Raw genomic sequence first — 13,775 nt, 5'->3', positions numbered from 1 at the left:
ATAACTTCTTCCTCAGTCTTTGAGGCATCGTCACCTCTCCTGAGGTTTAGATGTCAATCAAACCACTAATTTTTAAGCAATGGGATAAAGGATGAAATGCCTGAGTTGCAAGAAACTATAAATTATGAACAATTTTGTATTGTTTTCTGCCTTAAAAACTATACACTTCAAAAATAGTAAATTTGTAATGATTACTTTAAAATAATGAGATGCTGAGTGTTAAAAATAATATGAAACAGTAAATAAAAGAGTAAAAATAGGGAAATTCCCATAAAGAAACCATTGCACTGAGGCTGATTTTCTTCCTCCTGTCACTTGGATGTTCTTTTCTGCTCTGTTTTTTTTTTTTTTTTTTTTTCCATTTAAGTCTGTCCTTTATGCTCCAAACATCTAATAAGCTCTTGCCACGTCCCAGGTTCCATGCTACGTCCTGGCATTCCAGCATGACAAGTAAACAGCCCTGTGCTATAAGAAGCTCCCAAGAGCAGCAAGAAACATGTAGTAATTTGAACCATATAGTCAGAAAACCGATTCACATCTGGAGGACCAGAGGCAACACCAAGACAGAGTAGCAGTTGGCAAGTGTACATTCAGTGGTCTGGATCTCACTGCTGCCTCCGCCTCACAGCCAGGCAGCTTCAGTCCAGTTGGGAAAGCTCAGCAAGCGTTACCACGGAAGAGGAAATGTGTGTCCTTTTCATCTCCACAGCATTTGCTGAGTTGAGCACCTAAAGGGTGTCAGACTGTTGCATGCAGAATTCCAAAGAAAATACGGGGAAAGCTTTTGTTAAGGGCCTCGTAATGCACCCAAGGGGGCAGACACATAAGTGATGAATAACGGGTGACTGAGGCTATAACAGAAACTGTGTGAAGTCGGTGTGATGCGAGCAGTTCAAAGCTGACACGGTGGCATGTCAGCTCACTTCGGAGGAGGACTAGTGACTGTTTGACTTACTCCTAGGGCCCAGCTGGAGGAGCAGCTCTGCCATGCTTGTACATTATGATTCTTTACCTGCTGGGAGGCAGTAGGCGAGCCACAAGACCCTGGGCTCATGCCCACTGCACTCCAAGTGACTTCAGGAGTTGTCATATCTAAATGCTTGCATGAAATGTCATATCTAAATCCTTTCTGTGACCATTAGAAAGCATGTGATGATATTTGATAAATTAAAAACCATTCAAATCCTTAAATATTATCTTCTACATTACTACAAAACAATTTACTGGAAAAATACTTCAACTACACTATTTTTTAAGCTTTACTGTATTTATTTTTTAATTGTATATATTAGGAGACAGGAGAGAAAAGCATTTGAGTGTATGTTTTAGCAGAGGCCAGTGGCTCAGATCCTGGGGATCTAGAGTTACAGAAGGTTGTAAGTCACCCAACTCTGGTGCTGAGAACCAAACCCAGGCCCTATGGAAAAGCTGTACACACTCCTGCCTTCTGAGTCATCTCTCTAGTCCCTCTAATGCTACCTTTTAAGGAAAGTTTGGTCCTTTAATTTGTCTAAGTTCAGCTCCCAGAGAGCCAACACCCTCTTCTGACTCCATGGACACTGTGTCCCCATACTCAGACCCACACACAGAAATATAGCTGTCAACATAATCAAAAATAAAATCCACAATGCTCTCCTTTTATTATAAAAATAAGCTGCTTTTTATTGTTTTTCTTTATTTTTGAGATTGTAATGCATCATTTCCATCTTTCCTTTCCTCCTTCTAAGCCCCTCCTTGTTCTTCCAAAGTCATCACTGCTTATCTATGTATATAAATGTACTGTGCTTTTCTAAATATAAGTTCTTTGGTCTGTGTACTGTTGCTTGTATGTGTGCTTTCAGAGCTGACCATTTGGTATTGGATGACCACTTGGTGAGCTCTTCTTTGTGGAAGGCTCTTCCTCCCTCTCCCGGTCTTCAGCTGCCTGTGTTTCTTAGTGTAGCATTGAGGCTCCATGGACATTTACCCACCCACTCTGACAGGTCTCTTGTTTGTGCCCTTATCAGCTCATGTTGGTGAGACTTTATAGGTATAACTTCTGACTTTTCTAGGAGTCACAATTGCCTAGAAAATTCCCTGATCCTCTGGCCCTTATCATCTTCAGGTCCCATTTTCTCAAATGTTTCCTGAGACTTAGGTGAAGGAGTTGTTTTGTAAATTATTCAGTGGTACTGAACACCACAACTCTGCATTTTTATTAAGAGAGATATCTTTAATGAGGGGCGGTAGCTGCATTACCTGTAGGTATAAGGGTAAGATTTAGAATGGAGTAAGGAATTATGCTATCTAGCAAAGTGTTGTTAGTAGATTCTTTACCAAGGTCACTAACCCCTGGAATTTAGGTTTCTATTACCAGGTATGACTTCCCTGCTATTAAGCGGACCTTAAGAGACAGTTTTGGTTGCCACAAACATGTAAGTGCCTCTTATTGCACCTTTATTCACGTCTTACCATGATGGTCTCTGTCATGGTTTGTGGACGTTGCAGCTGTAGAGGACCAGAGTGCTTCCTCCCTTGGCAGCTTGCTCAGTATTTTCTGAAACCACAGAAGTTAAATCCTAGAAAACAGGCTTTCAGGTTAGGTCTGCCTTGAATTACCCGAGTGCTTTGTTCTAAGTGTGTGCTGTCTTCAGTAATAGCCGCTTGCTTTCAGTCTATGGGAGGCAACCAAGGGCTACATCAGTAGTCTATAGTGGACAACCTTGACCAACCTTATGAAAGGAAGTTTTTCACATATGGTACTGGGGTTTTTGTTAGCCCATGACTCTTATGAGAAGCATTGTCAGCCCAAGTGGCATAACTTCCTTTGAGGTGTGTGTGTGTGTGTGTGTGTAAAAATAATCAAAGAAAAAAAGCTATAAATTCAAGAAGGGTACATGGGAAGGGTGGGAGGAAGAGCACAAGAGGAAGGTAAAAAGGGGAAAGTGTAACTCTGTTTTATTAAAAATTTACTTAAAAATTAAAATAACAGAAAAAATAAAATCTTAAAACAAAACAAACAAAAAACACTGTAATTGGTAGTTCCCTGCACATGCACACACACACACACACACACACACACACACATCTTTCATCAGTAGAAGAAAAGATACGTTTAGAATTAATATTAATCTAGAGATAAACAGTGTGATAGTTTTATATTTTCAACTTTTTCAGATTTTCATCACAAATAATTTGTTATGATTTAATTTTTTATGTATATGGTTCACTCATCTGATTAAGACTGAAGTGCTGATTGTACTAAATTCACAGTATATTGACGTGCCTTTTATTCCTGGAGTAAGAACAAAAGAGAATTGTGGAATACATAAATGTGACACAGACAATGCTTACAGTTTTGATTATTAAAACTTGTAGGGAAATTTCTTGGCACTTAGTCATCCCCTGCCCAAGAGCTCTGTTAGAAATCATAACATAATTATATGTTGTATATTAGTGTCCCCATTTAGACATTGTTACTTTGACTTTATAGACCTCACTCCAGGTTTCAAGGAGCATCTTAGGGTGGCCCCTCCCAGACGGCAACATGTCCTGAGCCTGGAGTCCCTTCACCCAGCCTTCATTTCATTTACAACTACATGACTTCCTGTACGTAAGCCTGCTGAGCTTGTCCTCACCAGGCCCAGAAGACTTAAAATCAGAAGAAAGAATGCTGCCTTTCCTAAGTCAATGGATTTTCTTCCTTGGTTTTTGTGTGAACGCAATATCCATGCAACTAACAGTAATATTGCCTGCATGTGTTCTTGATGCATGAACACCATAAAGTCGGGGAAGCATTATGGAAGTAAGCGTGATTACTTGGATTTTAACAAAGGTTAATGAGAGTAATTTGGGGGTTTTCACAAAAGAGTTTTAAATTTCAGCTGTATAGTTAGGCGCAGATAAAAATTAGAAGACAATGCAAACGTACGTTATTCAGAACTGAAACTGCAGACAGAGAGGAAATTGGCTGGTTTGAGCTCTTACTATGAGATAGTAGTTATTTGAAAGAAATGTTGAATCCTACTTAAATAGCCTTAAGATGAGATCTATAGCTTCATAGAATTGAAAAGGGCCAATAATTTAGGGGCCTCTTTTGTACTAAAAAGAGATGGTTTTTTAAAAGAAAACTAAGAATTTAAAACAATGGGTAGCTGAAAAGGAAAAATCAGTTTAAATCATTGCATAGGGAAAAGATTGTCACGTTGAAAACATAATGCATAAGACAAGAAATAAGGCTCCATGTGGTTTTCTTTTTCATTTATATTCCTTTCAGTAATGAAATAGAATCTGTTACCCTACATCTATTTCATTAGAATTTTTGAAGCACCTGTCAGCTATCATCGGTTTATACATATTTCAGGTTTTCCTGGTGAACACATGCAATGATGCAGGTCCATATGTCCACATATCTGGGCGTAGAGATACCACATAATTGTTGGATTACCTGCCTGGACTTCTCCCATGTATTGTTTGGGGATGTCACCTTCTGTCAGTCTAATTACTTCTCTAGGAGCGGCTGCTCTCTGCTCACTGTATGACAATCACGACTTTGTGAATACACCCCAGAAGCCTCTGCAGTCAATTGATCTAGCCCAAAAGTGTCACTCTTTTGTGGCAAGCTGGCTTCGGTATACAGATTCCCTCCCTGAAAACTTGCAGAGTTCTCTCAGGGGTAGGGGGGCAGAGTCTTTTTAGATGTAGTAAGGAGTTGGAGTTGGTGGTTTGGGTAGATACCTTGCCTTCTCTTGGCACACAGGAAAAGATTTCTTCATGATATCATCTGAGGAACACCGTTTTGCATACAAGTCCTGTCTATGACTTCTATCTCTGTTAAAGAATGGCTGTCGGAATGCCTACGTTACCTGGCCAGAGACACTTATAAAAAGATCAGAGACACTCTCGAGGCCAACAGCAGAGAGTTTGATTTTGCTGGAAAAGTCCTATAGGAATACGCTTTGAATCCATTTAGTAAGCCCTTTCGTTCATATTGACTATTCATTACTGTGAATAGACAGACTTGGCTGGGGCTAACAGTAGCTCCTTTGTCATCATTAAACAGCTGTAGATTTTAATATAATAAAGATAAAACCGTTCCTCTAGTTCTGCATTCACACTATGGTATTCAAGTTTGTGCCACCACTTCCATTTTCCAAGCTTTATAATTCCACCATAATCATTTGTTCTTGGCAGAAATATATTATGCAAGCACTCAGCTGAGGATAATATTTTTGAACAATTTTTCCAGTGCTCTGGTTATGTGATTGTGGGCATTTAGAGCTCGATATTAATTTACTCTCAGATTTTGTGTTTCTATGTCTCAGAAAGCTCTTTTTTTGAAGATCACACAATTTAGCTTAAATCATTACTTCCATACCAGTCATGTTTATTGCAAGATAATGTTATCAGACACAAGAAGAATTTATTGAGAGAAAATCAGCTTCTGGTTTCCCCCTGTTCATTGCATTTCCATGCTGCCAACTTTGTCTGCCTTAGTAATTCACATCATGCTTCAGGTACAAAGTGACGAGGGATTCTTTTGGTTCCTTAATCCATAAATCAAGTGTTTGGTTGATCATCAGATGCTTCAGCTCTTGACTAAAAGTTGATAGCATAGCTTAGTTGGTAGGGATCTTGCCTCCCAAGGAAAAAGATCTGGGTTTTATCCACAACACAATATAGACCAAAAATGATAACACATGCTTGTAATCCTAGCATAGAGGCAGAAGAATCGGAAGTCCAAGGTCATTTCAGCTACAGAGCAAGTTCCATGTCAGCCTGGACTACATAAAACCTCGTCTGAAAAAAAATTGATGTCTAGGGATTGTTGCCATCCTTAAATTTTTTCCCCAAACATAATTCATTAAATTTTTAACCTAATATTTATGAGTGTTGAGTGAACTTGAGTCAAACAGAGAAGGTTGTGTTTCTCATTTCTTAAGAGCAAAAAACTTCAAAAGGGAGAAGTCAGTCACTCCTCTTTGTCCCCAAGCAGTGACCAAAACTTTAGCTGCTATGGTTGGCAGTACTAGTTTGAGATCTGTCCTAATGTTTCCTAAGTTCTTCATGAAGCACTTGTGAGACAGAATGAGTTAATATTTGTAGAGGTATTTCGATAAAATATAAGCAATGTTTGAATTTTTATAAACCACAGTATCTACCCACCCAAAGCTTTGGGAGAATATTTAGCACACATGTATGTGCCAGATGGATTGTAATGACAGTTGATAGGCCTCTTCTAACCCTTGCGTTCTGTTGTCAGAAATCTGCATATCAAAACAACGATATTTTTTAGAATAAGATTTATTGTGTAAAACACACATTGAAAAAATCTACTGTCTATTAAGACTCTAAATTAACATCACATGAGGCTTTAAGCTAAAGGTTTTCATAAGAATATCTTAACATGCCTAATACAATATAAATAAGTAGCTTTTGAAAGCTACTAGATATTTTCTTGGTCTTATCTACTTTTATCCATAACAAGTGAATTATTTTTTAAAACTGTGAATGTGAGTTGTTGTGTATGTTCTATGTGTTTTGTGTGTCTGATGTTAAATGCTTATAAGTGTGGGTCTGTGAAGGTGTACATGTGGGTATGGATGCATGTGTGTGCATGAGCACATAAAAGCCACAGGTTGATATCCAATCTCTTTTCTGGGCAACACCCCACCTTTAATATTGGAAGCATGGCCTCTCATTGAAGCTGAAGCTCACTTTTTCAAGATAGATTAGCTGACCATTTTACTCCAGGGATCTGCCTTCTCCACCCTCTGTCCCAGGGTGAGGAGTTGTGGGTACACACCATCAAGCCCAGCTCTTTTGCATTCATTTGGCTTAGAACTTTGTCCTCCTGCTTATGTGGCAATGAGATATTTCTCCAATCCTGTAAGTGAATTATAAAAAACAACAACAACAACAACAACAACAACAACACACACACACACACACACACACACAGAATGTAATGCAGGACACTCTGTTTCCTTAAGAGCTCAAGAATCCGTAGAGGTCAAAGCAAAAACACACGATAATTCATACCAGAAGTAGAGTGTTTGTTTGGTTAATATAATACTAACAAAAGAGTTTTAAATGTAAGAAGTTAGTAAATGAATTATCATCCCCGTGTTTTATGATATTCTTTCTAGTGTTATTGTGGGAATTCTTGATGAGTTCTTGTTCTAGACCAAAATCTATGGTTATAAACTCATGAGAGGGGGGCAGGTGGCCCCACCAATTAAAAATTCCCCAAGATTAAAATGTATATTTTACCATCTTATGTCAAAATATTCATTTTAATATTCAACCATCTTACCACATAATAAACTGTAACCATATGTTTGTTATATTATACCACTATAACATTAATAAATATTTACAGATCTGCATTATATCCTAGATGTATGAGACATGATAGCTATCAGTTTCTTTTTAAGTACAAGCCTTCAATGCCTCAAGAATTAATTTTAAGTAACATTGTTGAACACTGATAAAAATCAATGCATTTGAATTTTTAAGCTGGACATTCCCTTGGAAAATGCCATCATTTATTTTCCCCAAATACATTAATTAGAGATGGATTGTTATCTTGGTTTTCAGACCTTTGACTGGGTTCATTCAGTTTTTGCTTTTTTTATATCTGAGTTCTTTATTTAACACAGATCAGCACTGCAGAACTTCCCATTAGTGAGAGACAGATAACTGTGCATCTCTTTGTAACCAAGCCTTGTATTACCAAGAAAAATAAGAAATAGCATGTGTAATACTCGTGTAATTATTAACATGTCAGGGTATATGATTAATCAAAAGTTTTGTGATCTTCAAAGCCACAATATTATTTCTGTCCACTGGATTGTACATAGTTTCATGGAAAACCATGTTTTTTAAAAAGAATAAAATTCAGAACTCCTGACTCATACTTTTCCAAATGGTTATGCTGTTTTATTAGTATTTATTCCTTAGTGACAGCTGAAACTAGAGCAGACGACATCAGGAGACAGGAGGCTGGCACTAAGCCACTAGCTTCACTCTCACGTGTCAGAAGACTCTCCGGCTGATCCCTAGTCAGCTGAAACCAGACATCTTTGTTGTTTGATAACTAGACTTGGTTGCCTATATAATCTTGTCTTCCTTACTCAGCCCAGGATAATGAAGTCCTAAGTTGCTCAGCCATCCCAATGTTGCTTCTAGCTCCTGTTTGGGAAGATAATTTCTCAATATTAGGAATTTCAATACAGAATCTCACACTTACACAGAACTCTAACAAGCAAAAATAATTCTTCCAAATGAGCTTCTTCCTTGTAAGTGCTTCATGATTAGCTGGCTTCCCTTATGCCCTTTTGCTGTCGAGTGCCAGGGGTGGAAAGGAAAAATAATGTCAACCACAATGCTAAATCCAGAAATAGTGTTTGCAACCTTTCTCCTTTTTTTCATCTCAAAATCTGAATTCACTGTGCAACATCCTGACTGCTTATGTTTCTGTGGGAAAAGATTATTGTAGTGCATTGCACTTCGCACATTGTGTTGTAATTGTTTTTCATTATATATTTCTGTCTTAACTCCATATCAAGAGATTTCACCTTCTTTGTTCATTGAATTTAGCAGCAAATAAGAAGGTTTCTTGTTCCTTTTTTATACTATTAATGAACACCCTTTTGAAATGATTCAATCTCTCCTTGTGATTTCTTTTCATAAATATAGTATAACATATATAATAATGCTAGACAGATTGACTTTATATAATATCCCTAAATGTCTCTTAACAGCCTTTGTCGAGGTTTGAACTTTCCATATTATGTATTTCAGACTTTGAGAAAGAAGGGCCTTAATGGCTGTGACAGCCCAGATCCCGATGCGGACGATTCAGTAGGTCACAGCCCTGAGTCTGAGGACAAGTACAGGAAAATTAACGAAGATATTGATCTAATGATCAGCAGGCAAAGATTGTGTGTAAGTACTCAAAGCACCCTTCATTTTTGTTTACTCTTGATATTTCTCTGAACCTGGCAGGCATTGAACAAGAAGGAAAACAAAGGCTGTGAAAGCCCTGATCCTGAGTCCTCTTATGCACTCACCCCACGCACTGAAGAAAAATACAAAAAAATTAATGAAGAATTTGATAATATGATCAAGAGTCATAAAATTCCTGTAAGTACCAAAGGTAGATGGCTGATCTGCTGGTAACCGCTACAGTAACATACCTTAACCCTCTCGGTGATGGCTTGCTCTAAGAAGCATCGCAAAGTCAGACAGATAAAATGGCCATCTCATCCCACAGGCAATGCGTTTAGAAAGCAACCCCTATGGGATACTGAAATTACATTATCTCAAAGAGTTGCCATGGAGAAGTTCACTCCGAGGTAGAAGAGTTCACAGGAGAAAGAGAGAAATCTATGTGACATGCCCTGAATTTACACAGCCTTTGCAACATGCAAGAAGTTCTCACACAGATCACAGTACAGGAAAACAACACAAGAATTGCCTTCCACACAAGTTTTGTATGCAGAGACCAGATACATGAGTGGAACTCTTTCCATCATGTACAGAGAGTCCTGACCTTAGTAAAGGCTGGTTTCTGAATGACACATCAGCCCCTCCCCATGCACATGAAATCCAACAACAGCACTGAAGGGCTAAAGCTAATGAGCTGCAGGAGGCAGAGTGCATGAAACCTAACGGTAAGACTTCAACGTCTGTGTGATTTTAAAGCTTTTGTTAGAATGATTCTGCTTTGCCCACACCAGCGTTTTCCATGCTTTAACTTTTGGCTAAATTTTGTCTTAACCGATTCAGAAATTTTCTAACAATCAATGCCTTGCCAGATAGTTAAGAAAAATAGCTGTGCATGTATAATTTTGTTTGTTCAGATGTATAGGGAAAAATGACTATTGTTAGATTTGGTTATCAATCAAGCACTATGAATTCTGTAGCATAAAAGGATTATACTCAAGGCTCTCACGGTATGACTAATGTTAGTACCTGAATCTAATTTGTATACAAGCTTCTCAGTACATAATTAATTTTTTTTCAGAAAAGTATATTTCTGATAAGTTAGCAAAGCAGCTCAAACCTGAGTATTAAAAACCGATCTGCAGTGAAAATGGGCTTTATTGATTAAACATACAGATATTTGAGGTGAAAAACTGTAAACATATCCAGACTATACTCACAAACTAACTAATGCATTGCCATAGTCAGCACAGACACAGCCTTTGCTGGTTTAAATGAACCCTTTAAAATGTATTTGCAAAATTGTACTTAGAAGAAACTCTGTCTTCATGACGCCTTACATTTCCTTTTACTAAATGAAATATAATCAGCAATGCAGCTGTTTTTTAAGCTTTAAGTATGAGATTATAATGTAATTACATCATTTCCCCTGTCCCTTTCCTTCCTCAAAAGCCTCCCATATGACCTCCTAGTCTTAAAGGTCTTGCTACCTCCCAGCACTCTACACATGTTCACAGTGTTTTACCCATCAAAGAAATCCATATATGCTTGATAAGTGTATGCAAAATTCTCAAATGATAAAATGTCCATCCAAATTTATTTTACCCGGAAAAGTGAAATAAGCAGCTTCTTTGGGTCAACATCCAGTTCTTCGAGCCTGAGTTTCTTTGGCTATGTATAGAAAAGACTAGTTTAATGCTCTGTGCACAAAGGTTTAAATGTAGGACTATAGGCAGTGCCTTCAGTACTGAGGTCAAAAGAATCATCTGCACAGATCAGAAAAAGACAAATACCTTCCAGACTGCTGATAATTTTCAGCAAAGCTAAACCTAAATATGGAGAAAAATGAACCTCCAAAGTTTTAGAGGGAGGGTATTGATGGATCAGTTTCCCCACATTTAAAGGGAAAGAAGATGCAATACCTAGATTCCCCAAGATCTTTCACCCTGTCATGTGAAAAGCCCCAAAATCAAGATACATAACTTGTTAATAGGTACAAGAATGTGTTGCAGAAGGTACAAAAACACATGAGAGTCTATGGGCAGAGCACTGAAGAGAAGCCACAGGCCTCTAGCTGGGCCATGGAGTCTTCATGTCTTACTGAGTGGCTCAGCCTCTACGATGAAAAGCCCAGTTTTCACACATTACTCTCAGTTGCTGGAAGTCCATACTGTTGAACATTTTCACAGCTGCTAAAACATCTACAGCAAGGCAAGGACACTCTGCCCTTTGTGTGTAGAGTGTCTTGGATTCTTAAAAACATTACAAGACTGTTTCCCTATTACAAAGAACCAGTGGGTAGCATTTCCCTTTTAAAACAGAAAATTTAATACTGAAGTCACCTGTTGGAGTAATATAATTTATGCCCATATCCCTCAATTACACAAAATAATTCATGGGTGATTTAGAATCTTGTCGACCAGCATTTCCTCCCGCTGGGTTTGCTACAGCTCATGCTGGGAGTCACGACAAGCAAAACAGCTCCAGTAGAGGACCGGGGATTAGCAAAATGGCTGAAAGAATGAGAGGTAGAAGCAAACTTGTTTTAGAGGGAATGAGAAGAGAGAAAATGGAAAGAAATATCCATATTTTCTTCTAAATGATGTACTGTGATGAAAGAGACTTGATGTTGTACCTAGAATCAGCAACAGAATTAATGTGAAAATCAGTTAAAATGATATATACGCAAAGTAAAAATACTTAAAAAAAGGAAAAGGTTGAACACATAGGTCTGATGGGGACAGCATGGTAAAGTTCAAGAAAGAGGAAGAGGATGGAAAACTAACAGAGACGATGAAGTCATAGCAGGGTGTGAAGTGAATAGAGAGAAGTTAGGTGGGGTGACTGCGTATCACCCGTACTTAATTGAATCCAGGGCAAGTGAGGGCGGATGCTCAGACAGTGATGAAAGTCTGCACACTGAGGATATACAGGAAATGAACAGGTGTATGCTGTACCTACTAGGAAGTCATGAAAAAATTGGGATATGGGTAGTTGGTAGTCATTGGTCATTAGACTTGTACTACATTATTTTCTCTACTAGGAGATCTGAAGCTTGGTAATAATAATTCAGTTAGTAGCAAAGCAACAACAAAACAGAGGATTCAGTTCAGCTGTTCATATGAATAAAAGAAGGCCCATTAACTAAAAGAAATATCTTACCAAAGATTACTATTTGATTTTTATCAGAATTTTTTGGGTGGAGTTTTTGAGGAGATTAAGAGTTCAGATGCCCTTTTTTCCTGGGATATCACACATGAAGAGCCCTGTCTACTCTTCAGAGACAGTAGCCTCAAGCTAAGCAGCCACCCTCTCTGCATCACTTAGGACAAGGACAACCTGCTTGCTGTCACTCTTAAGTCCTTCACATTCTTAAAGCAGCAGCTCAGCTCCCTCTTCTTCAAGTTTCTAAGTAAAAAGACAGTCCTATCCACAGCACTTTTATCGCCCAAATTCCACTTTCCAGAACTGAGTATTCTGAACTTTTAGAGGCTGCCATGATATAATTACCTTTAGGGGACTTCTGCTTTTGAGCCCACAAGTTTTAATATAAATCTCTTAAAGGTTCCTAATTTTGAAAATCAAGAAGGAAAAGAATAAGGCAAATTTCTTCAAAACATTTGGGTTACATTACCCTCTACGTTACTTCCCAAATATTCAGAAATGCTCATTATCTTTATCTGTGCAATCATCTCTTCACACGGATAAGGAAATCAGGGCCAAGGAGTACCAAATGGCTCCCTGGTTAATTGGCAACTCATTATCCAACTGGGCTGCAGCTGAGATGTCTTTGGAAAAGGCTAATCTTGATTTGCTAAGACATCATATCAGTGTGGTCATGTTAAGCTTATAATCTACTTTCAAATTACTGTTGATAGTTCCTGACATGACTTGAAGCAATGAAACAAACAACAGAGTGTACCAGTGATGTTGGTGTCTATTGTGAGTTCAAAGCTGTTTAGGTATGCTCTGATACTGGAATATGTCCGACTTCCACTTAGCCAATCCTAAATGGTTGTATAGTGATCCTCTCTTCAAGTTGTTATGGTTCAGTGTGCTAGAAACTCAGTGATTCTTCAGGGTGATGCTTAGAAGGGAAAGGAGTTTGGTGACTTTCACTGAACTGGTTGGTAAGATACCTCAGTTCATTGCCTAATTATTACCTACCTCCTGTATTGTGAATGTACCTATAATATCTTAGGGGAAGAAAGATAAACTTGGCCCTCTAATGAGTCAAAGTCAATATTCTATTCAATATGAGGAGAGGCTGAGCTGTGTAGTGATGCTTAGGGACCTAGTGAAAGTGGAATATTTATAAGTAGGAACGATAAGCACATATTAAAAGATTTGAAATCAATAGCGGTTTTTAAAGTATGGACTTTTGAGTAATATGGAAGTCTTTAAATTCATTTTCCCAAGGCTTTGGTTGTATAAGTTTATTAATCATGTGGCCCATGGAAGGTAGTTTACTAATACCCAACGTGTTTAAATAATATGATCTCTGACTATAAAATTTCATTTGCTCCAAAATACTAATCTGTACTGCATAGTGATCTAGGATCAAAACCAGAATCATCTCTAGTTCAATGGCATTGGGCCATTTTCGCAATCTTACTGTTTTGAAAAAGAAAGACATTATGTACAATGAAGGAATAATGACAGGGTTAAATTGCATCAAGTATGGAAATTACACACCCTAGTGCCTATCAACAGAACATATGTAGGAACTGGTAATCTTATGCTTTTAATATTAATACAGTATATTTAAAAATCTCCTTTGGGGAGAAATATTCAAACATATAACAAGAAGAGTACATTTTGAATTGTTTAGAGTAACAGACCTTCAG

General features: G+C 37.9%; 1 protein-coding gene across 12 annotated transcripts in view; it reads left to right on the top strand.

The window, feature by feature from the left end:
- The window catches only part of Mef2c (myocyte enhancer factor 2C), a 170,097-nt gene that overhangs the window by 118,564 nt on the left and 37,758 nt on the right, over nucleotides 1-13,775 (top strand). For 9 of the 12 annotated variants that reach the window (XM_057790153.1, XM_057790157.1, XM_057790151.1 and 6 more), the window contains one exon: nucleotides 8,785-8,928. In XM_057790153.1, the coding sequence (XP_057646136.1) occupies nucleotides 8,785-8,928 (144 nt within the window). Of the gene's footprint in view, nucleotides 1-8,784; nucleotides 8,929-8,988; nucleotides 9,127-13,775 lie in introns of all 12 variants that reach the window. The other 3 variants (XM_057790158.1, XM_057790161.1, XM_057790162.1) reach the window with 2 other exon arrangements.

This window comes from Chionomys nivalis, chromosome 15, assembly GCF_950005125.1.
Source record: "Chionomys nivalis chromosome 15, mChiNiv1.1, whole genome shotgun sequence".
NCBI lineage: Eukaryota > Metazoa > Chordata > Mammalia > Rodentia > Cricetidae > Chionomys > Chionomys nivalis.
Note: the sequence above shows the minus strand (reverse complement) of the source record. Positions and strands in the feature narration are given on the sequence as shown.